General features: G+C 38.5%; 1 protein-coding gene across 1 annotated transcript in view; it reads left to right on the top strand.

Annotated features, from left to right (window-relative positions):
- LOC102205049 (uncharacterized) overlaps positions 1 to 21,529 on the top strand; it is a 38,320-nt gene extending 16,791 nt beyond the window's left edge. The window contains exons 2-5 of the mRNA XM_013910318.1: positions 19,675 to 19,846; positions 20,202 to 20,314; positions 20,470 to 20,638; positions 21,430 to 21,529. Of these exons, the coding sequence (XP_013765772.1) occupies positions 19,675 to 19,846; positions 20,202 to 20,314; positions 20,470 to 20,638; positions 21,430 to 21,529 (554 nt within the window). The remainder of the gene's footprint in view (positions 1 to 19,674; positions 19,847 to 20,201; positions 20,315 to 20,469; positions 20,639 to 21,429) is intronic.
- The last annotated feature ends 241 nt before the right edge of the window (positions 21,530 to 21,770 follow it).

The following is a 21,770-nucleotide window of genomic DNA, read 5'->3' as shown; positions in this document are numbered from 1 at the left end:
TCAGTTTCTGGATTCTATGGTAAGGTCACCATTCACTTAGCTTTAAAATCACTCTGGGTTCTTGGCTAGCTTTGCATTAGCATGCTGTTTTTGCAGATCCTTGCAAAGAGTTGAAGTTGTGTTAGCAGTATAATCTGGTTGTTTCTGTCCTGGATGCAGTTCCCATTTTACTATCACATGCAATAAAAGTAAAAGTAATGTCCATATCATCACTCTTCAGTTGTATTGCTGTACCACTCCACCATTTCTCAACCATCCTCCTCAGCAAATGCATTTTGTTTTCTTTCTATCCACCCAGCATCCAGAGAAGTGATGAACCTTTGTAATGCAAGTAACCATATAACTGTAACTGTAATGTAACTATTGAATTTAGTATAGTAACAGGTTACATTATTGTGATTGCAGTAACATGTTGCTTTGTAATGTATGACACCCAGTACCCAGCAATTTTCCCATCAAGTTTCAAAGTTATGGCATCACAACAATATGATTTAGTAATGATGTTTGCAGGAGAATATCAATCATGATGTTGTAAGAATAATACCAACAGGAGGACTTCAGATGTGTTCCCTGGAGTGATTTGGAACATGATGAAGGATAAAACTGAGTTGGACCTGCTACCAGTGTGTTCTTAGGGTCTATTTCTTGCTCTTTTGACTAAATTGTATTTCTTGCATCTCACTCAAGTTTATTTTTAATATTCGTCATTTCGCCTCTTTTGTGTCTGCTGTCAAGGGTAGTGTAAGAAGCAAAGCATACAAAATACCACATGCAAATTTGCCAGCTGGAAGGGAAGTTGCAGTGTCACCCAACCGGCACTTGTGCATTTCTATTTTAGCTACAGAATGTGGGCAAAGCAGTTTTGTGGTGAATATACTCTGCAACACACTGGAAGAATTGTACCCTAATAACGTTTTCCCAGACATGTCATCTAAGTGCTGGGGCCTTGTAACGCTCCATGGGATTTATTATGAACGGGTCATGGCCAAGAGTTTAGCAGAAATGGGAACAAACTTTCCAGTGACATCAGCCTGCAGAAAAGGGTGCTTTAAAAATGCAATGGCATAAAAAAACAAAAAAATACCACAGGGAAAATTCAACAGTCTGTGATGTGCTGCTTATACAAACTTTGTCATTTTAAGTATGACTGACATCCTCCAGCGCAGCATCTATTAACCTTTAAAGTGGCTGTTGTAAGTAGCTGCTCTTTAAAGAACTGGTTATCTGATCTTTTTCTTTGTAAGAAAGGCAATAATTCTTTTTAGTCGTGAGATCATCTAATCTCTTCTCCATTGAGACCATGTATCCCAGTAAACCTTTAGATCAAAGCATGCCAGGGACTCCTCAACATGGTATCCCTTGATCGCCTTTTCTACTACAAAAACTAAATTCCAACAAAGAGTGTGTGAACTACCCACTCTGAGAAAAGTGAAAAAAGAGACTTTAATGTCTGAAACAACGTGAGTTGCTCGACACTCTTGTCATTGATACACACCCGCTGCTGCTGTGTCCCTTCACTGTGTGAGGCAATGGTCTTCAAGGATGGGTGGTCCGTCTGGGACTCAAGTCGGACGTATGTGTAGGGGTGTGTGAGCTCCCTTTGTGTCAGGGGAGAGGGGCCTTTGTTCTCTTAACCAGGGAGGTGGGACCAACAGATTAAGCCTTTAGAAGTGCAACCGACCACCATGAGGGCACGCCACAAGGGAGAATGTGTTTTGTGTGTGTGTGTGTTTGAGTCTTTGCACGTATATAAGTCTGCGTTCATGCACAGTGTGTACTGTGGAGTTTGAGTGAAAGTAGTAAAAACATGAAAAATGAAAAGAGAGCGAGAGAAAGGGAAAGAAATCAACGGAACAAGCGAAACAAAAACAGAAAAAAAAAAGTCAGAGCAGGCATTTGTACCGATTTGCATCCAAATTAGGATGAGTTAGTGAGACTCTGATGCAGGTCACCAGGTCAATAGTTCTTATCCATCTGTCCTTCTGATGGCATGCCTCCCAGGTCAGTTTGATTCCTCTGTGAGAGAGCTAATCTCACCCCAGTGCTCAGTGAGCCTCTACAGCATCCTCTGATCTGCTCCTTCAAACCCCTTGCTCGCCACACACACAACAGAATGGGCTTGAGCTGAGGGGAGAGGAGGGGAGTGTCTCTCTCTCTCTCTCTCTCTCTCACACACACACACACACACACACACACACACACACACACACACACACACACACACGCAAATGGTTTAAGATGCAAACACACAGAAACAGATGGATAGCTGCCTTAAGTTCATTTTTACCAAAATATTCTCTTGAAACGCTTCAGAATGAAATATGTCAATTAAGTTAAAACTCAGCACCTATTAAATTAAGCGCTGAAATTTAATAGATGTTACTATTTCCAAAACATATTTTTTTTAAACCTGAGCAATTTGAAGGTAAATGTTCCACATAAGGACCCTTATAATAATGTTATAAACTTCTTAGTGATGTAGGTATTTCGTGTAGTCTTTTTTTTTTTAATGTAGGCAGGTTACAACATATGCTTAGAATTATTTTTAAATACTGTTTGACCCATCTCTGTGGAGAGTAAAGCTTTTGGGAACAGGACAAGCACACCATCTGTGATGTAAACCTCCATCCGTCCTGCAGCTCATGAAAAAGCATGACCTCCTCCTTCCCCTCCTCTCAGATTCTTGTTTCTCTCTCTCGCTCATTCCTTAGTTTTCTTCCTTCGCAGTGTTCCTCCGTCTGTCATGGCGGCTGTCTGAACAAACAAACACACAAGGGTCCATGGCGAGCCAGACGGCGTGATGAGGGATTGTTTGCTTTGGTTGCTCCCGTGCGGGCGAAAGTTTTCTTAAGAGGCACACAGAGGTCTGGAGCTGAACGGAGAGACCACAAAACAAATATTTACCCTCCTGCCTCCAGCGCCTGGGCCCTTTCCTTTCCTCCTTGGATGACAAACAAGAGGATGGACCCACTTTTGGTTCTGAAGAGAAAAAGAGATGTGGTTCAGTGATAAATAAAGATTTGACTCTTGATTTATGGGCTGTCATTGGTCGCTCAGATTAATAATTGAGAGTTAATGCTAAACTCAGCGTGTAATAATTGTACGACCGTACAAACCAAACTTGCATTTCCGCTGTTACACACGTGGATCTGAAATCTGTTGCCCATCACTAGGTTCAGACTGTAGTTTATCACAGCCTAACGCTTCTCCTTCAGTGATGCCTCTTTGCCAGTTGTGCATTGCTCCTACTCTCCCCTTATAATCTCCACTCTCTTTGTGCTTTCCCGGTACCATCAAACTCAAATCAACAGACATCACTGTCCCTCCAATGCACCCATTAAGTCCAGCCTCTATCTGAATTTAAAATGTCTCTCCTGTCACTCTTCTGCCAGTAAATATGTACATGTTTGACTGTGGGGTCAGTGAAGGAGACAGGAACTGAGCAGAAATACCTACTTCCTGGAGGAGACAGCACAGCAGGCACTGCTCTCCCAATCATGTGTCAGCATGCTGTCACACATCTAAGATGAACAATAAAACAGAAGGTGAGAAAGAGGGCGTCCACAGGAAGTGGCTCATTCAACCTGCTGAAGAGAGAGAGAGAGAGAGAGAGAGAGAGAGAGAGGCCTGTGTTGGACAGATATGCAGGTGTTAATATTCTGTAGAAAGGAAATAGTTGTAAGCTTCACTAACCTTTAGTGAGCATGGGACTGTCCTCAGGCTGGGTACAGAATTCATAATGTCTGGTTCTCATTCAGTCCAGCTCCATTGAAAGTGCTGACTACATTCTTAGATGTAGCTAGATTTAGAGAAATCGGTCCATATGCTTTAATTTTGAAAAAAAGAAGAAAATAAATATACATATTACAGTTAGCATATTTACAGAACTTCCCTTGCAATACCTTTACAGATATACTCCTTTGTTTATGTTCAGCAGCATGGACAGTGTGGACTATTAACAAGATTATCCATAGGACTGTAGTGCCCCCTTGTGTTACATATTATTCATCATTTTTTTTACTAGCTGCCGGCAGATTGAGCACATTGAAAACATGCAGGCAGACAGAAGGATTTAAGAAAAGTATTTAGACAGAAATGTAAAGAATCGCCTACTGACTGAAGAAAATCTGTATGTAGTTGACCGACCCTACCAGGGCTACAAAGCTTAAACAACATTTATCAAAAACTGATAAAATAAGACACATTTTTTGCAGGGTGGGAAACTATATAAGCCAGGCTGAATTGGGAAAAGGGACATTTTAATGAACTCATCCCTCCACTTTGAGTCCAGAGCAAAAACTAAACCAAACAAACAAACAAAAAACCCAAATTAAATCTCAAGGAGTTGCTTTGACAATATAGGCAAGTTGTAAAAGATGTGAAAATATAAATGTCCCTGTTTGGTTTTAAGCATTTAATTTCTTTACTTCTGAAGTTGTCATAGCTTGCTTTGCTTCATTCTATGTGATTTTATGTATATCTATCAATTTTCTCCAATTCCCAATGGGGGGTGCTGGAGCCTATCCCAGCTGTCATAGATAGTGAAACAGGGTATGCCATGGATAGGTCTGCAGTATATGACAGGGCTAACACAGTGACACAGAAAGCAATGTCACAGAAAGCAACACACCTACGGATAATTTAGAATCATCGGTTAACCTGATATGCATAATTTTGGACTGTGGGAGGTAAGCTGGAGTACTTCCACCCACACAGGCCAGTGGAGACCCAGAACCCAGGGCCTTCTTCCAGCAAGGCAACAGAGCTAACCATGTCATTATTTATATGTGTGCTTATTGTGTGTAAATCATTATATGTGTGTATTTCTGTTACCACTGGTGCTTAAAATGCTGCTCCTGGCTAGGACACTTCTGCAAAATACATTTAAAATCTCACTCAGATCTCATTATCTGTTGGTTATATAAAGGTAAATGAAATGAATCAATGGATCAATAAGTGGCTCATTAAATAGACAGGATCCAGACATATGGAGCCTACCCCAGCTGCCAAAAGGTAAAAGGTGGTGTTCACCTTGGACAGACTACCAGTCCATCGCAGGGCAGTCATCCACACTGACATTCACACCTACGGCCAATTTAGAATCAATTATTACCCCATGCATGTTTTGAGGCTGAGGCAGGAAGCCAGAGTAGCCTGAAAAAATCCATAGAACATAGGGAGAACATGCAAACTCCACACAGAAAGGAGCTGGCCTAAATAAATAAATAACATCTGTTTTATCTTTTTGTCAGTCTGTTTTTATTGTTTCTAGCTCTCCCATATTCATTTGGGACACCCACATAAATTTGGGAAGGTCACAGAATTCTAGAGTGGCTCCATAATGTAGTGGTTAATATAATCACCAAAGCGAAAGACCCTGGGTTTGATCCTGGGAGGCGTCAGAAGTCCCTTTGGTGTCATCGGGAGGGGACTCTAGTGTTCTGGAACTTTTAAAACTAAAGACAACTAGTTATTGTATGCTGCTTGGATTCTTCACAAGACACATTTCAATCATTTCTAAACACATACTTAGACCTTTTAAATTAAAAAATAAGTTCCAGTATCAATTTGTATAGTATGTGTAAAGGGATTTTTGAATTTAATCTGGATTCCTGGGCCTGTGTTTTATTGTCTCAGTGTTTACATCACTGAGCTGTGCTCATTTATCTTTCCACTAGAAGCTTGTTAGCTGCAAAGAGGCTGCTCTGTGATTAATCCTGACCACTGATCACCCTTGAGGATGGCAAACAATAGCAGAACTACTCTACTGGGATCAATAAAAAAACCTTAAGGTAAAAGCAGTACTATCAGTAGGTGAAAGCCATTTCCTCCACTAGGTGTCAGTTTAGTTTTACCGTAAAACTGCAGAGGCGTAAACATGAGTCATAAAATTGTTGCTCTCTGAGATACAGAGTGAATAAAGAGTTGCACCCAGAGCAATAATGCACAGACATTAGTTGTTTGTTTATACAGCTCAAATAACATTTTCACTTTTTATGAGTTCTCACTTTCATTTGCTTCTTTCCCTCACGTCCTCCTTTCATCTTTCTCTCTTTGCTTCTCTGTGTCCTCAGTTAATCTGTGTATAATATTCCATGTTATGTCATGTAGTCTTTATTCAGTCTTTAGCATTTGAAAGATAAATGGTAACTCATTAGAATAAACAGGAAATGCTCAGCTACTGATTGCTACGTGACTTAATTTGAATTTATACTCTCGCATTCACAGTTAATTTAATTGACTGCTTTTGGCATGCAACAAAAAAGAACAAATTGTGTGTATTAACTTTGGCCTTCAGAGAAAAACTTACAAGAAACTATACATAACCAATACTGCATGACTAATATTACTGTTAACAAAAAAAGAAGGCAAGATTGAATGTCAGGAATTAAGACAAGCATGACGATCCTCCCCAGCGACCTGTCTGGGATACACCCTCTTCTCATCGAACAAAAGTTGGGATAAGCTGAGCTTAAAATAACATATTCTGAATGCTTTTCTTCTGCATCGTCTACTGCATTAACATATTGAACTGCCACAATTATATTTTCATTCATATCTCAAAGAGCTTCCCTCATTTAAGCCATGTTTCCAGCTATTGACTAAAAAGCGCCCGGGTGTTCTGTCATAGACTTCCCTCGATCCCTTAGGACTCAGGACCCGTCTGACCGTTTTTAGGCAACGAGGCCGCTAAGGAAGGACTGTCAGCGGATATGGATGCTTCCAGAGCTCATTAAATAGCTGTCTGCAGCATACCAGGCTCTGGGAGACAGAGCCGGAGATAGAAAGCAACATCATAAAGGAAATTCATCCATCATGTTCTTCCATGACATTAATATCTGTCACACACCTCTGACAATGCAATACTGCACCCCTGGAGTGAGACATCTTTCTATCAGAGTTGCAACGCAAGCCAAGAGGGGCACTCAAGTGTGCACGTTAGTGTTTATATGCATGTGTCCCTGTGTAATTTTGTTTGAAGGAGAGCTGGGATGGGGTTATGAATTTGGCAATTCTTCTGTCTTGTTCCTATTATAAAACACCAATGGTGATATTGCTAAAGGCGTATGTGCTTTTCCCTACCAGTATACCAACAGTTCTGCACAAAGGGGGAACTTTCAGCACACAGACTACCTAAGATTGTTGCACCAAAACTGAAATTTGAACCACTACTCTGGGATCTTTGCAATGATTTGTTTGCGGAGAAGTAACATTAGGGTAAAAAAAAAAAAAGAACCCAGAACATCATAGATATAAATGTGAATCTTTGCTGCAGGATGTCCCAGCCCCCTGTCCTATTTTCTTCCCCACAGAGCTCAGACACGTCCCCGAAGTTTTCTTGTAACTTCCTAGTCACTGACAGGCTCTTGATTATCAGATGAGATAGTCATTTCTGTGTGACTTTCAGATTTAGACTCCACCTTACCTGGATACAGTGTCTTGCTTAAGGACACATATGGAGTAGGAACTTAAATCAGATATGGAGCTATGGATATTCTATGTTTGTTCACCTGGTACATGCACAACATTCATTCTTTTTTAGCATTGCTTTTGGGCTCTACTCACCTTTTTTCATATCCACCACTGTTGCATTTTTTGTATGAATAAATGCTATAATTTGGCACCAGACTACGAATAGGTCTGGAAAATATACTGTTTCATTTATTGCTATTTTGGTAAACAACAACAACTGCCACTGAAAGCTGTGCTTTGTCATGGCTGCAGAACCTCCTGTTTCTGTACCCAAGCTCATAATGTTATGTTCTTTTTCTATTACTCCCCAGACTGAAATCAACCAGTGAAGAATTCAGCTCACATTCATGTTATGGTATTATTCTTCAGATGCCTTATGTCTAGCATGAGTTCTCCATTTGCTCGCTCTCCCTCTTCGCCCTCTCTCCCTGTGAATCATAACCAGACTCAGCAGTTTTAAAGTGAATAATTAGCCAGTAAAACTCTATATCAAGGCATTGTGGATGGATTTTCAATTGCACACTGCTTTTCCCTAAAGCAGATACCTTACACATAGCTTATAATGAAGCCAGAGTTTCGCGAGCTGTCACGGTCATTGCACATATGGCTTTCTGCTGCATGGTGATGCCGCATCCCTTCTTCCCAGTTTATCAGCTTATGTTTTAGACTGTTTTTTTGCAAATCCTTCAGAGACACCTGGAGGGTTGGGAGACTGTCAGAAACAAACAAATCCCACAGGTTGTTTGTGCAAGCAGTTCACTACAAACCATAGTTATGTTTCTTTGTGACACTACCCTCCAGTAGCCCAGCCTGCCTTTACTCAGATTGATGCAGCAGCACAGTGCTGACTGGCTCTGACAGGTCTCTCCTTGGACCTCTACTCCAGGTCATTTGTCAGCAGGCAGGCTTTGCACAACAGAGTACAGATTGGCAGTTGACTGTAACAGCGTTCAACATGAACAAGCATAGGCACCATAGGGGCTGTGAATGAGAAATAATACAGAGCCAAGCTGAGTAAACATGATACTCCAGTGTAATGAATCAGCTCATAGCACTTCCTTGACAACAGAAGCCTGTCGGGTTTAAACGAAAACACATGCATAAATATTCTCCCTAGTTAATATTTTATCAGCTACACCAGCCCAGCTTTTACATGAAACACCACATTGTGATGAACCAGCATCCATCCGAGCCATGACCATATGCTGTTCCACATTTGTTGTTCACCGTTTGTGAGTTCGGTGTGAGGCGCAACCTGTGTACTACAAGTCTCTTCTTCCAAGGTGATTAATCATAATTTCAGACATATCCCTAAAGTGAATAACTCCTAATTCTCAGGAGTGTTATTTGCTGTTCAGCACCTGTGAAACTTATGCAACCAAAAGCTTTCGACAAACACTCATTTTGCAGCAGGTTAGTTAAATCCCAGCTGGTTTAAAAGAATAGGGGACTAGTGGATTTTTTAAAGAAAAGAATGGAGACATGTGGTTCCAATTAGAACAGTGGCCATCTCTGCAGACTTACTGTCACTGCTTGTGCTCTAACCCTCTCTTTAATTACACAGAGACAAAAGAGGATGTCAAGTGAAAATAGCAAAATCGGCTCCATGTAAGACATTCTGTATGATTTCTGCTGTGGGGTAGCAGAGATTCAGAGTAGGCTTAAATTCTTTAGACACTCAATCAATCACAAAGCACAAAATGCAGACTGAAACGATATATATGTTCAAATGGCTTTAAAACCCAAGAAGTCTATTAAACAACAGCTTGCAACTTTAACAATGAATTATTTTAATGTTATTTATTTTATTTTATGAGATTCTTGGATACCAATCTTAGTTAGGTAACACATAGGCTGACATGTCGCAAGATATTTCAGCCTATGGCATACCTACAAGGAAATTAGCCACATTGTTGAAACCACCTGCCTCATTATGTGTGGGCATGCTGCAAAAATAACTCTGTTGCAGCCTGGAAACAGGACATGCACATACTCTGTGGTGTCTGGTTACTTTTGGTCCTCAGGGTACTTGGGTGGGGCCTCTGTGCATGGGGTTTGTAGTGACACATCACCAAGATGCTCAGCTGGATTTGGATGTAAGGTGTTTGGAGGCCAAGTCATAGCTTTGAGCTCTTTTTTTGTGTTCTTCAACCCATTCTTGAGCAGTCTGGTGGGGCACATTGTCCTGACAGGGAAGGATGCTGCCAGTGGGGGAACACCATTGGGATGGAGGACCACGTGGTTTGCAAATGGGTAAAACTGTGCATGTCAAAACCTCTGCAAATTTGCCTGGAGTCAGTGTTTCCAGAACACTGTTTTATAATTAGATGATTAATGTTTCTCACTTCACCTGTGAGTGTTTTTAATATTGTGGCTGATTGATTTAGTATAAACATTAATGGTACTCAAATGATAAGTCTGTAACCTGTGAAAAACACAACATAAACTAACCTAATTAAACTAAAAATTTAAGCCAGGTAGCAAAAACTGATATAGAAACTGGTGCCGCCTTTTCTGTTTAAATGAGTCATAAACATAGTGACTAATTCAACCTTAAGCTACCTTCTAATAACCTTTTTGAGAATCGCAGGCTCTCTCATATTAAGCCAGGTGCAAACTTAATACCAAATGTAGCATGAATTTATTATCTCTAAAATGTCATTACCGTGCTGCCTAGCTCCATCTTGACATGATGCTGTACCAGTGTTGTGAAGGAAAACTAGTTTCAGATTTTCCAGGCTGACAACTGATGGGGAAATCCAAGTATCCTGACACCTATGGCATATCACAATTACCCACAAGCTTCAGGGCTGTAACTAAGAGCGGGGAGGTATGTGCTTCTCCCACATGGGAAAAAGCAAGAGAGAAGGAAACAGGAGGAGACAGATACACAAACACAAAGTTGGTGTTTTCTCAGCGAAAAACAAACCCAAACAAAACAACACTGCATTCTCTGGCTTGCTGGTGGGTCGCACACCTCCACAGTTACCATAGTAACAGCCGTCCCTGTGGAAAAGGGTTTTGGCTCAATCCTGGAGGCCAGTGTTTGATTGAATGGTTGTCAGGAAGCAAGATGAATGATGACGTGTAAGAGCCCCGCTGACAGACACACTTCACACAGAGGCACACTTAAGAGCAATACAAGGTTTGTGCGTATGCACATGTGTGTGTGTGTGTGTGTGTGTGTGTGTGTGTGTGTGCGTGCGTGCGTGTGTTCGGGCAGTGTAAGTGTGTAAGTGTTTTTACAGCATGTATTAAATAGCGGGTCAGTGGAAGGTCTGAAAGGATTTTTGAAGGCCTGAGAAAAATATAAATGAGCCCCAAAACTTTTCACTCACTGCTCATCCTTGAAAACAACGTCTTTTCTTATCTCTTAAATTCTGTTAGAATTAATGACTTCAACCGTAAAATAACCCAGCAGAGTATGGGCAGTACGTGTAATACATATTTACTGCAGCACTAACTGACATGCAGGAGACACAGTAGCATATTTTACCAATACTGTGCAAAGGTTCCAAAAACTACATTCTACATTCTACAGATTGGAAAAGGATTGATGCAATTTGTGGTAATAGTCTGCACCATTATCCCGTTTCTTTCCTGCTTCTTCCTTGCACTCACTAATAAGCAGCACCAACAAATAACCAGCAAGATATCAGTAGCCCAACATTTCGTGTGACCTGAAAGTGTCGCAGTCACTGGGAGCTGCATTCGAAAGGAATATTACCAAAATCTGCATTTCATAAGTGCTGTGTCTTCCCTGCCTTCATGCGATGTGAAGTTCATTCCCAGTGATAATTAAACCCTTAGCACATTTTCATCTTCTTACCTCTACTTTACATAATTATCCTCAGGCCACTTTCTCTTGCAAGAGATATTAACTGCTAGATATAGAAGGCAAAGATAATCCCAAAGGATATAATGTGTATACAGGAAAACATTCTCTCTCTCCCTCTCTCACTTTCTGCTTGTATCTCAGAATTGCAAGATTTTAAATTAACAGATATTCCTATATCAACCAAAGATGTGTAGCATTAGGGAGGAGCTGGGAGCAGCAAAAGCTCCTGCCAATAGCAGGACTAATTTCCTTTGTTATAGTTACATTTATATGTCACTTCATGCCCCCTTTGACCATCTGTTTCATTAAAAAACAGGCATACAGCAGTTACACTTTATGCACTGTGTCAGTGTGAACATTGCATCGCAGCATCGAGCCACTACAGATGACTGTACTAATGCATTTTGCACTGAAGGAGCTGAGATTCTCAGTAATATTTATATAGATACAAAGGTGTGAGGCCTTTGTGCTTTAGCTTCATTCAGATAGGATGCAATGAATAAATTTGTCAAATGTGCTCAGGGTCTATACGCTTCTAAGGAGTAAGTGGTGGTTTAAGTGGTTCTTAAATAATGAATACATATAAATACCTTATTTTCAATTTTACATTTACATGACAGGTGTTCAGCTGACTCTCTGCGATCAAGTGACGGCTTAAGAATCAAGTCTGTGTTGTTTGCAAACTGAAATTTTACACAGTTTCCTGGAACTTTTCTGCGAGAGGTCAGATGGCCCAGTGAAAGCAAAATATAAGATAACACACCCTGATAGGCAACGTGACATGAAACCAAAATTGGGGTTTCCCCCTGATTTACTCACAGCTACCTCCGTCATCTGGCTTGAGTTGTCAAAATAAAATGTTTTTATTAAGCAAATAAATGCAGACTACCAAAGTATACCCTCATCAATCATTTATCCTCGAGATGTGTTGCTCAGTGCGTCATATCATCACCACATTACTTCCCACATGGTGGTGAAAGTCAAATATGTAAATGGTCAAATGGGGCTGATGGTCAACACAAACCCTCCTTCATTAGAGGAGCATGGAGACACCATGGAGACAAGGAGTTTGGGGGGTAGAGAGATAGAGAGGGTGGTATGTGCATGTTTGATGGGGGTGGGGGGGATGATGAATGAGTGTACACCATGCTGTCATTTGTACTTTGGCATCCAGTCCAAAGCACAATTTAGTGTAAAATATTGCACCAGCCCCTTCAGATGACAAAGTGTAATGCTGATGTATGAATAGACAGAAACCATCCCCAGCTGCTATTGAACAGTGGGAGGTAGATATTCTTCTCAAAGGGCATTTAATTAGCGTACACACAGCCACTGCAGAGGGTGAATACTGAAAAAAGGCCAGTCATACTCTGGTCCTTAAGTGCAACAAACAAACATGGCTAGAAAATAAAACAGGTAAGGTAAACAAGTTTGTTGCTCTTCATAGATGTGTCACATATTAATAGATTTAAAATCTTTCTTTTGTTGTTGTTGTTTTTTAGAAATTGTTCCCATTTCCTTAAAAGTGACTCATATTATTCTTTGCTGCTTTATGTCTTCATGCACTGCCTTTCAGCTATTTCAGAGAATACTATTTACACAAAAACTATCTTTTAAATTTTGTTCATCAACTTAGAGATTATCACATAAATGTGAAGAACATCCATCTTAATAATTATCTTGTAGAAGAACTTAATGATTTGTGACATGATGAAAATATCATGTGTGTTCCTTTTTCTGCAACTTTTATTTTCATTTTTTAAGCAAGAGAGTTCTGCATTAACAATATTTCATATTAATAGCGCATAATGTGTCGCTTGCCACAAATCTAAATAAAATCTTTTCGTACGCATTTCCTTCAGCCTATGGGGATTCTTTCAGCATCAAATCTTTTAACTTGTTGAATTGCTTTTAGATCTGCAACTTTAGCCACAGCTAGTTTTGTATGAAAAAATGAAAGTAAGATTGTCCTTAATATCTCTCAAATTGTTCAACTTTGTTGGCTTGCTCAGTATAATTTCATAAAGAGCTAGGCTAGTTTGACGTAAATCTGGGGAATGCACTTGGAGTACATGGGAGAGCTTTCCAAAACAGTTTAGTTTAACCTCATTTAGAATAAAACTTAATGTTCCCACACAGTTCCTGAGAAAGATTACCAACCTTAAATACCCACAAAAGTGAAACTGTATCCAAAATAACACTATTACTGCTTCTGACTTAGGGTACAGGTGCTATGCACAAATTCCTATCAGCCACTTGCACCTGAATCATCCTTTTATATTTGCAAAGATAGCATGACAGCTGCCTTTAACTGTAAGAGTGAGCCAAATTTCTGTCTGGATTATGGGATTCAGTGCAGCTGTGCAGTTTAAGATGCCACACAACCTTCTCTAAAGGACAAGAAGGTAAATAAAACATTCTATGTATAACGGAGGATAGTTATGACATTTTAAAAATAGCAAACAGTTAATTATTAATCAATGGCACTTAGGTTATGTGAATTTGAGCCTACGTTACTTTGTTTTTTACAATATACAATGCTTAAACCCCCTTGAATTTGTCTACATGAAACAGCAGCAAAATTTGTTTTAACATGACTATGAGAAGAATGGTGAAGCTGTCGACCTCTAACCAATATATTCTAATTTCCTTCTATTGGGATTTATGGAATGAGGAAATAAGTGAAATGACTATTGGCAAATATTCTCAAATTACATTTGAGAATTAGTTTCCTTGGGTGTGTTCTGGATGACGTAATTGCAGTAAGTGGTTTTCTTTACCCCCTACAGGTAACTAGATATGTTCCTGATTGTGGGCCGTATATAAGAGGAGAAGCTGTCAGAAAGGTTGCTCATTTAGCCAAACAGTACTTCATACAAACAAACTGACGACTGAGAACCCCTGTCCTGGGTCTCTTCTGGTTTGGCAGGGTAAAGGATTTTCTCTTTTAAATTTGTTTGGTTTTGAGCGTGATGCTTCTTGGTACTTATATTTAAAACAATACTTAAGAAACCTTGCAAAAAATACATTTAATATACGTAGTACTATAATTTAGTAGCATTTTGATGTGGCATTATGTTTTTAATACAGCTAACTTCAATCGATATACAGTGGTGTGAAAAATTGTTTGTCCCCTGTCCATTCATTTTTGCATAATTTTTGTAATCCAGCCACATTGGAGGGTTTACAAGCATGAAACACCTTTTTATGGTCATGCCACAGCATCTCCATGGGATTCAGGTCAGGACCTTGACTAGGTCACTGAGTAAGTCTTCATTTGGTTTTTCTTAAGTCATTCAGAGGTGGACTTGCTGGTGTGTTTTGGAACATTGCCCTGCTGGAAAAACCAAGTGCGCTTCAGCTTGAGGTCAAAAACTGGACTGGACATTCTCCTTCGGGATGTTTTGGTAGACAGCAGAATTCTTAATTCCATTTACCGCACCAAGTCTTTCAGGTTCCGAGGAAGCAAAACAGCCCCAGGCCAACACACTACCATGACCATATTTTACTGTTGGTATGATGTTCCTTGTCTGCAACGCTGTTAGTTTTTATGCCAGATGTAACAGGACTCAAACCTTCCAAAAAGTTCAACTTCTATCTCGTCTGCATAAAAGAATGTTTTACCAGATGTCTTGGGGAGATGTTTTTGGCAATTGTGAGATGAGCCTTTGAGTTATTTTTGGTCAGCAGAGGTTTTCTCCTAGAAATCTCCCATTTTTGCTCATTCCTTTTCTTATTGTTGGATCATGAAGTCTGATCTTAACTGAGACATGTGAATCCTGAGGTTCTTTAATGTTTTCTGGGTTATTTTATGACCTCTTGGATGAGTTGTTGATGTGCTCTTGGAGTAACTTTGGTAAGCCAGTCAAGCCTGGAAAGCTTCACCACTGTTCCAGATTTACTCCATTGGTGTATAATGGCTCTCACTTTGGTTCACTGGAGTCCCAAACATGTAAGTGTGAAAAATATGCAAAAGACTGGAAAATCAGGAAGGGGGCAAACACTTTTTCACATCACTGTATTAAAAACTAAAATATTGATCTCATTGTCATTTTGTTTTAAGGTTCCTCTACAATCATGATGCGACTGGTAATGTATAACTTTAAATACATTTTAAGTTCAATTAAAATTGAATTTCCTTTTGTTCTGTAATACACATGTTTTCACATTACAAGCTCAATTCCGAAAATGTTGGGATTCTGCATAAAATCTAAATAAAAACAGAATGATATGATTTGCAAATTTTGCAAACTAACATTTTATTCACAATATAAAATATGTGAAATAAGTTTAAACTTATTAGTGGCTGATTTAAAATAGTATCAAATAGTAAAAGTTCTGGCCTGCAGGGAAACAAGTTCAGCATCTATACACTTCAACTTTAATATTGTCTTGGTGAAATATGTAAGGCCTTGACCAAAAGAAACATAATATGGATGGGAGCACATGTTGCTCTAAAACCTGTTCACAGCTTTCAGCACTGATGGTGCTTTTCCAGATGTGGGAGATTTAAAATTATCTGACTGTAGAAGTACACGCCAGAAACGATGGTTCTGCACACTGTTATTGTTTTTTATTGAGAGTTATGCACACAAAGAAGGCAGTCTGTTTCAGTCTAGCTCTCTCCTCCTCCCCGCTCGACTCTGCCTTCACTATAGAGACACGGAAAAGAGACACCGTCATCAGACAATCGCCTGTGGCTCACCTGCCTACCGGTGCCGCCCCCTTGAGCTCACTGCACCACTCCTCCCTTGCAGCTGAGCCAGGGACCACGCCACCACCACACTGATATATTTCATGAAATAGCAAAATGACTCAGTTAAATTTTGTTTTAAATGTTCTACTGAGAATAAAGTGTCAGTTTATGAAATTTGCAAATCATTGTATTCCGGTTTCAGTTACATTTTACAGAATTTCCCAACATTATCAGAATTGATTTTATACATTCAAGACAATATGTATAAGCAGAATGCAGTTTTATGTGATTCCAACATAATTATTTTTTCTATTTTTTCTTGCAGTTGGTTGTTGCCATTACTGCGGGATTACTTTTTGGTGGGTTGTTCTCAATAACTATTAAATTTGAACAATTCTGCAATTTATAAGCAGTGCATTTAATCAAAAAATATGCAATTAAAGTATTATTAGCAAAACAAAATGTTATGTTTGTGTTTACCAGAAAACACATACAAGGTGGACAGTGCGCCCAGCTCTGAAAAACAAAAAGATAAAAATGGTAAGACCCTTCACAGTAGGATGCTACATTTCATGACCAATGTCCTGTATCTTAGCTAATGTAGAAAAACATTGTAACATGTTAATTGTATATTCAGATTTGACAATCTTAAAATAGTAACATCCTTCATCACAAGTTGATTAATGTTACATACAATGTATGTTATTTCAGTCTCAGATGAAGAACTTTGTATCTACTTCTAAAGTTAATAGCTTCTGACAAGACTATAATATCTCAAAAGTGTTGGCAATTGCAAAAATACAACATTATTCTTCTTACTAGGAAGTGAAAATCAGGCTTCCAGTGGCTCCAGTTCTAAGAACCCAAAGGATAAAAATGGTGAGATCCTTCATTACAACTTGAATAATGTTGTAATTAGTTTTATGTGTGTACATAAAAGGTTTATATTTTCTTCTGAAGAGCTTTGTATCTTCTTGTAAAGTTGTTTTTTGGCAATTATGTCAACTGGCAGAACTGTATACAGTCACAAAAAACAATAGAAATAGTTCGATCTTTCATAACAATTTCATTAATGTCAATACAGTGTGTATTATTTCAGTCAAAATCACAACATTATTCTTCTTAGTAGGAAGCGACCAGCAGGCTCCCAGTGGCTCCATTCCTAAGGACCCAAAGGATAAAAAAGGTATTGCAATATGATTAATGTCACATAAAATGCGTATTATTTCAATCACTGCAGAAGAGCTTTGTAGCATTTTGTAAAGTTATTCAGTTTTGACAGCTGTGCCATCATAACTGTGCACAATCACAACAGACATCATTTTTTGATTATATTTACTAGAAAACTCCACGGACTCCAGTCCTAAAGACCAAAAGGATAAAAATGGTGCGATCCTTCATTACAACCTAATGAATGTCACATAAAATATGGATATTTTCAGTCGGTGCTGAAAAGCTTTGTATCTTCGTGTAAAGTTGCTCATTTTTGAAAATTACATAAATTGGCAGAACTGTAAAAATAGAAATATTGAGATCCTTCATAAAAATTTCATTAATGTCAATACAGTGTGTATTATTTCAGTCACTGGTAGAACTGTACAACATCACAACATTATTCTTCTTACTAGGAAGCGACCAGCAGGCTCCCAGTGGATCTAGTCCTAAGGCTCCATAGGATTAAAAATGGTAGATCCTTCATTGTAATATGATTAGTGTCACATAAAATCCGTATTATTTCAATCACTGCAGAAGAGCTTTGTAGCAATTTGTAAATTTATTCCGTTTTGGCAGCTGTGCCATCATAACTGTGCACAATCACAACAGACATCATTTTTTGATTGTATTTACTAGAAAACTCCCCTCAAACCGTTCTTAGGGCCCAAAGGGTTAAAAAAGGTAGATCCTTAATGAGAATTTGATTAATGCCTGTACAGTGTGTATCATTTCAATCACTGCAGAAGAGTTTAGTAAAAGTTACTCATTTTTGACAATTTTGCACAATCACTGTGCACAATCACAACAGACATCATTTTCTTACTATATTTACTAGAAAACTCCACTGACTCCAGTCCTAAGGACCAAAAGGATAAAAAAAGTCAGATCCTTCATTACAACTTGATTTATGTCACAAACGTGTATGCACATAAAATGTGCTGAAGGACTTTTCAGCTTCTTGTAAATGTATTAAATTTTGACAATTTTGTAAACTCCCAGAACTGTACACAATCACAAAAGATCTTTTTATTCATTTTAACTAGAAAAGTCAAGTGGCTCCAGTTCTAAGAAACAAAAAGATAAAAATGGTGAGATCCTTCATTGTAACTTGATTAACACCATGTAAAATGTGTATATCTTCAGTCTCTGTTGAAGAGCTTTGCATCTTCTTGTAAAATTATTCAAATTTGACAAGAATTGTACACTGTAACAAAGTACAACATTATTCCACTTAATAGGAAGCAAATTGCAAGACTCCAGTGAATCTAGTTCAAAGGAAGAAAAGGACGGTAAGAGCCTTCAACACTGTGTATCAGTATTACATACAGTGTGGTGTATTTTAATCACGGTGGAAGAACTTTGTAACGTCTTGGAACTCCATAAACTGTAAGGACTGTTATTCTTCTTATGTTTACTAGAAAGGAAACAGCAGGACTCTAGTGAATCTAGTTCAAAGGAAGAAAAGGGTGAAAATGGTGAGACCCTTCACTATGTGTCACACCCAACGTGTAGTCAGTGGCATACTTTGAAATGAGAGAAATATTTGCTTATATTGTGATGTCAAACAATGCCCCCAAAATGATGATGTATTAGTCTATACATTTACATCTATATTCTACATTTTTTAATTGGTTGCTAAAGCTCATAAGATAAATGCACATTAAACTGTTTACTGGATTATGTGTTAAATGTGTTGACGTGACAGTGGAAATTCAGATTTTTTTCTTATCTTATCTTATCTTTTAAGGTGTATTTAATTAAATTAAATGCATTTAATGAAATAACTTTGACAGGTACACAAAGACATCAGCACTGTACACCATCACAAATAAAATAACATTATAACATTTATATTTACTAGAAAGCAACCTACGCCTCGTGTGTGTGTCTGATTTTAAGGAACAAAAGAGAACCCTTCACTTTAATATAACCCAAAGTGAAGTGAAGTTTCTAAGTTCCTAAGGTGGAAAATTTAATGTTTCATTTGTCACACAGGAGTAGCTATTTTATCCTTTTTATCAGTTTCCTGATAAAATAGGACTTTCCTCTTTTTTTTTGGTAGTCACACAGTATTAACTCTCATTTTCTCACCATCTAAAGTATCGAATTCATTGTATTTGAAAAACAATCGCTGCATTTTAATTGATCAGTTTGTGCACTTTTTAAAGTCTCACTTTCTGCTGTTTCTTCATTTTCTGCATTTCAGTAAAGCCCTGCTACTATCCCACCAACATTCGTAAGGAGATCACATTTTACTTTCTCATTTGCAGTTACAGTCTGAAAAAGTGTGAAATATTTAAGTTTCTTTGATGATCTGAAACCTAATACTTTTTCACACCACTGTACATCACAGCCATCTTTTTTAACATTCACAATTTGTCGTAGTCAAATGAAAACATTTACAGAAAAGCTTTCAAAGTTGCTAAATTATCTGAATTTGACCCTTTTCCAGGATGCTGGACAGAATGGTTCGATAGAGACGACCCTTCTGCATCTGGAGACTGGGAAACTCTTTGCAGGCTCCGCAAAGAGAACCCTGGAAAGATCTGCCCTAGACCAGCAGCTATCGAAGCCAAGACTCTATCTGGGCTCACTGTGGCTGCAGCAGGGGATGTGATTTACAAGTAAGAACAGTACAAGAAAAAATATGTGAAAAAGTGTGTGTGAGTGATATATTCTATGGAATTGGCAGCATTTGCATCTTCACTGTTTAAGTTGGACACAGTTTGAGGATTCACCAAAGTGTGACATGAACCATATGCCACAGCAATCCATCCAGTGTTTTGGAGATACTGCAGCCTGTACCACAGTGGTGACAAATCAACAGACAGACAGATGGGCTGACAGAGTTTGATTGCCATGCCTTTAACCATGCATTAACATGTCTAAAAAATGCAAATACACTTAAGTGGTTACAGCTATTAGGCTGCTCTTAGTCAGTGTCATGCTGGTCTCCTTCTTTTCTTTTTTCTTTTTTAGAAATGACATAACTTCAGGATTTATCTGCAGAAACAAAGACCAGATCAACAATAAGAAGTGCAACGATTATCGTGTTCGCTTCAGCTGCTATCCCCCGTTTTGTGAAAGAGGAGGTATCACTACATTCTGCATGTGGAATATTAAGCTCCTAATGCAAACTGATTTCTTGCTTTTTTTTATTGCATAAAGTATAGACAGTCATTTAAAATGTTGCATTGGTTCTGTAGTTTTCTAACAGGCATGCTTTGTCTGTATTTACTCACTGCAGTGTGTTGGACCAGCTGGTTTAATCGCGATGATCCTGGTACAACAGGAGACTGGGAGGTTTTAAGTGAACTGAAGAAACACAACAAAATTTGTGACAACCCTCTGTATGTGGACGCTGTTACCACTGACACAATGACCCCAGCCATCTACACAGGGGAGACCTTTTACATGTAAGCTGCCTCCTAAGAAAACAATAAAAGCTTCACGTGTAGTACAAACAACCCAATGATCAAACACAGTGTTCAGCAACAACGCCTCTTGCCTCTAGTTTCCAAATTTTAGATATGTTCTGCCTGAAGATATTTCTTAAACAACGAATGGGAATTCAGTTATATTTGTAAGGGTGATCATTTTTCCTGAGGGATTTCAAAATAATGTCAAAATTCATTCTTGTATTACTGGGTTTGACTAGAACAATATGTGTGTTATGAGAAAGAAAAAGTAATACATGACAGGAAATGATTTACATGTGATTATTTTATCTTATTTAAATTGGATGTTTGAGACATTTCACATTTACACTTATAAAAAAACAAATTACACAAGACATTTTGAAGAGTAAAATTCATTTTTATTGGACCTGCCAACAGCACTATTGCGAAACCAGGTCATCTATTTTTAATCATTAAAAAAGACAACTGCAACAACAAAAGTAAGTATGGTTTAACCAACATGCCTCATTAAACAGTGGAAATGAACTGACATTTACATATTACTTTACCAGTCTTATTGACTGTGGAGTATAGTGCTGGAGAATAGAAGGTAGATTTAAGCATACATGTTTACTCTGCTTTACTCTGTGCACTTTAATTATTTTATGGTGGGCAAATTAGACCTACTAACTAGATAGGTATGTCTTTGTACAATAAACACAAGTTCCTGTTTTAGATTATTATCGTCATAATAATAAAATAAGAACATTAAGCATATTTGTAGCTTACTTTGTGCTCATTTTTTTCAGGTACAATCCAACTGATGGATTTGTTTGCGGCAATAAGGACCAGACTACTGGCAAGTGCAGTGACTACAAAGTTCGCTTTGGATGCCCATGTAACAACTGAGCCCCGATTGAGTCCACCACGCTTAGAATTGTGGGGAGAAAAGAAGTTCCTCTTCATATCACTTTAATTTTCCTCTGCTATTTCTTTTGTTTAATAATTCATTTTTTTACTGGGTGTAATATCGGGAGGAATTTGTAATGGGCCCCCTTCGCAGACATCTTCACTTAGCGGCGTTGCAAAAGCACAGGTGTTGCTAAATTAAAGATGATCTTGTTTCACTGAAGCGACCATGGTGATGTGA

Source organism: Pundamilia nyererei, unplaced genomic scaffold (genome assembly GCF_000239375.1).
Source record: "Pundamilia nyererei isolate P.nyererei 1_Seehausen unplaced genomic scaffold, PunNye1.0 scaffold00041, whole genome shotgun sequence".
NCBI classification, from domain to species: domain Eukaryota; kingdom Metazoa; phylum Chordata; class Actinopteri; order Cichliformes; family Cichlidae; genus Pundamilia; species Pundamilia nyererei.
This window is presented reverse-complemented; position numbering and strand designations above follow the sequence as displayed.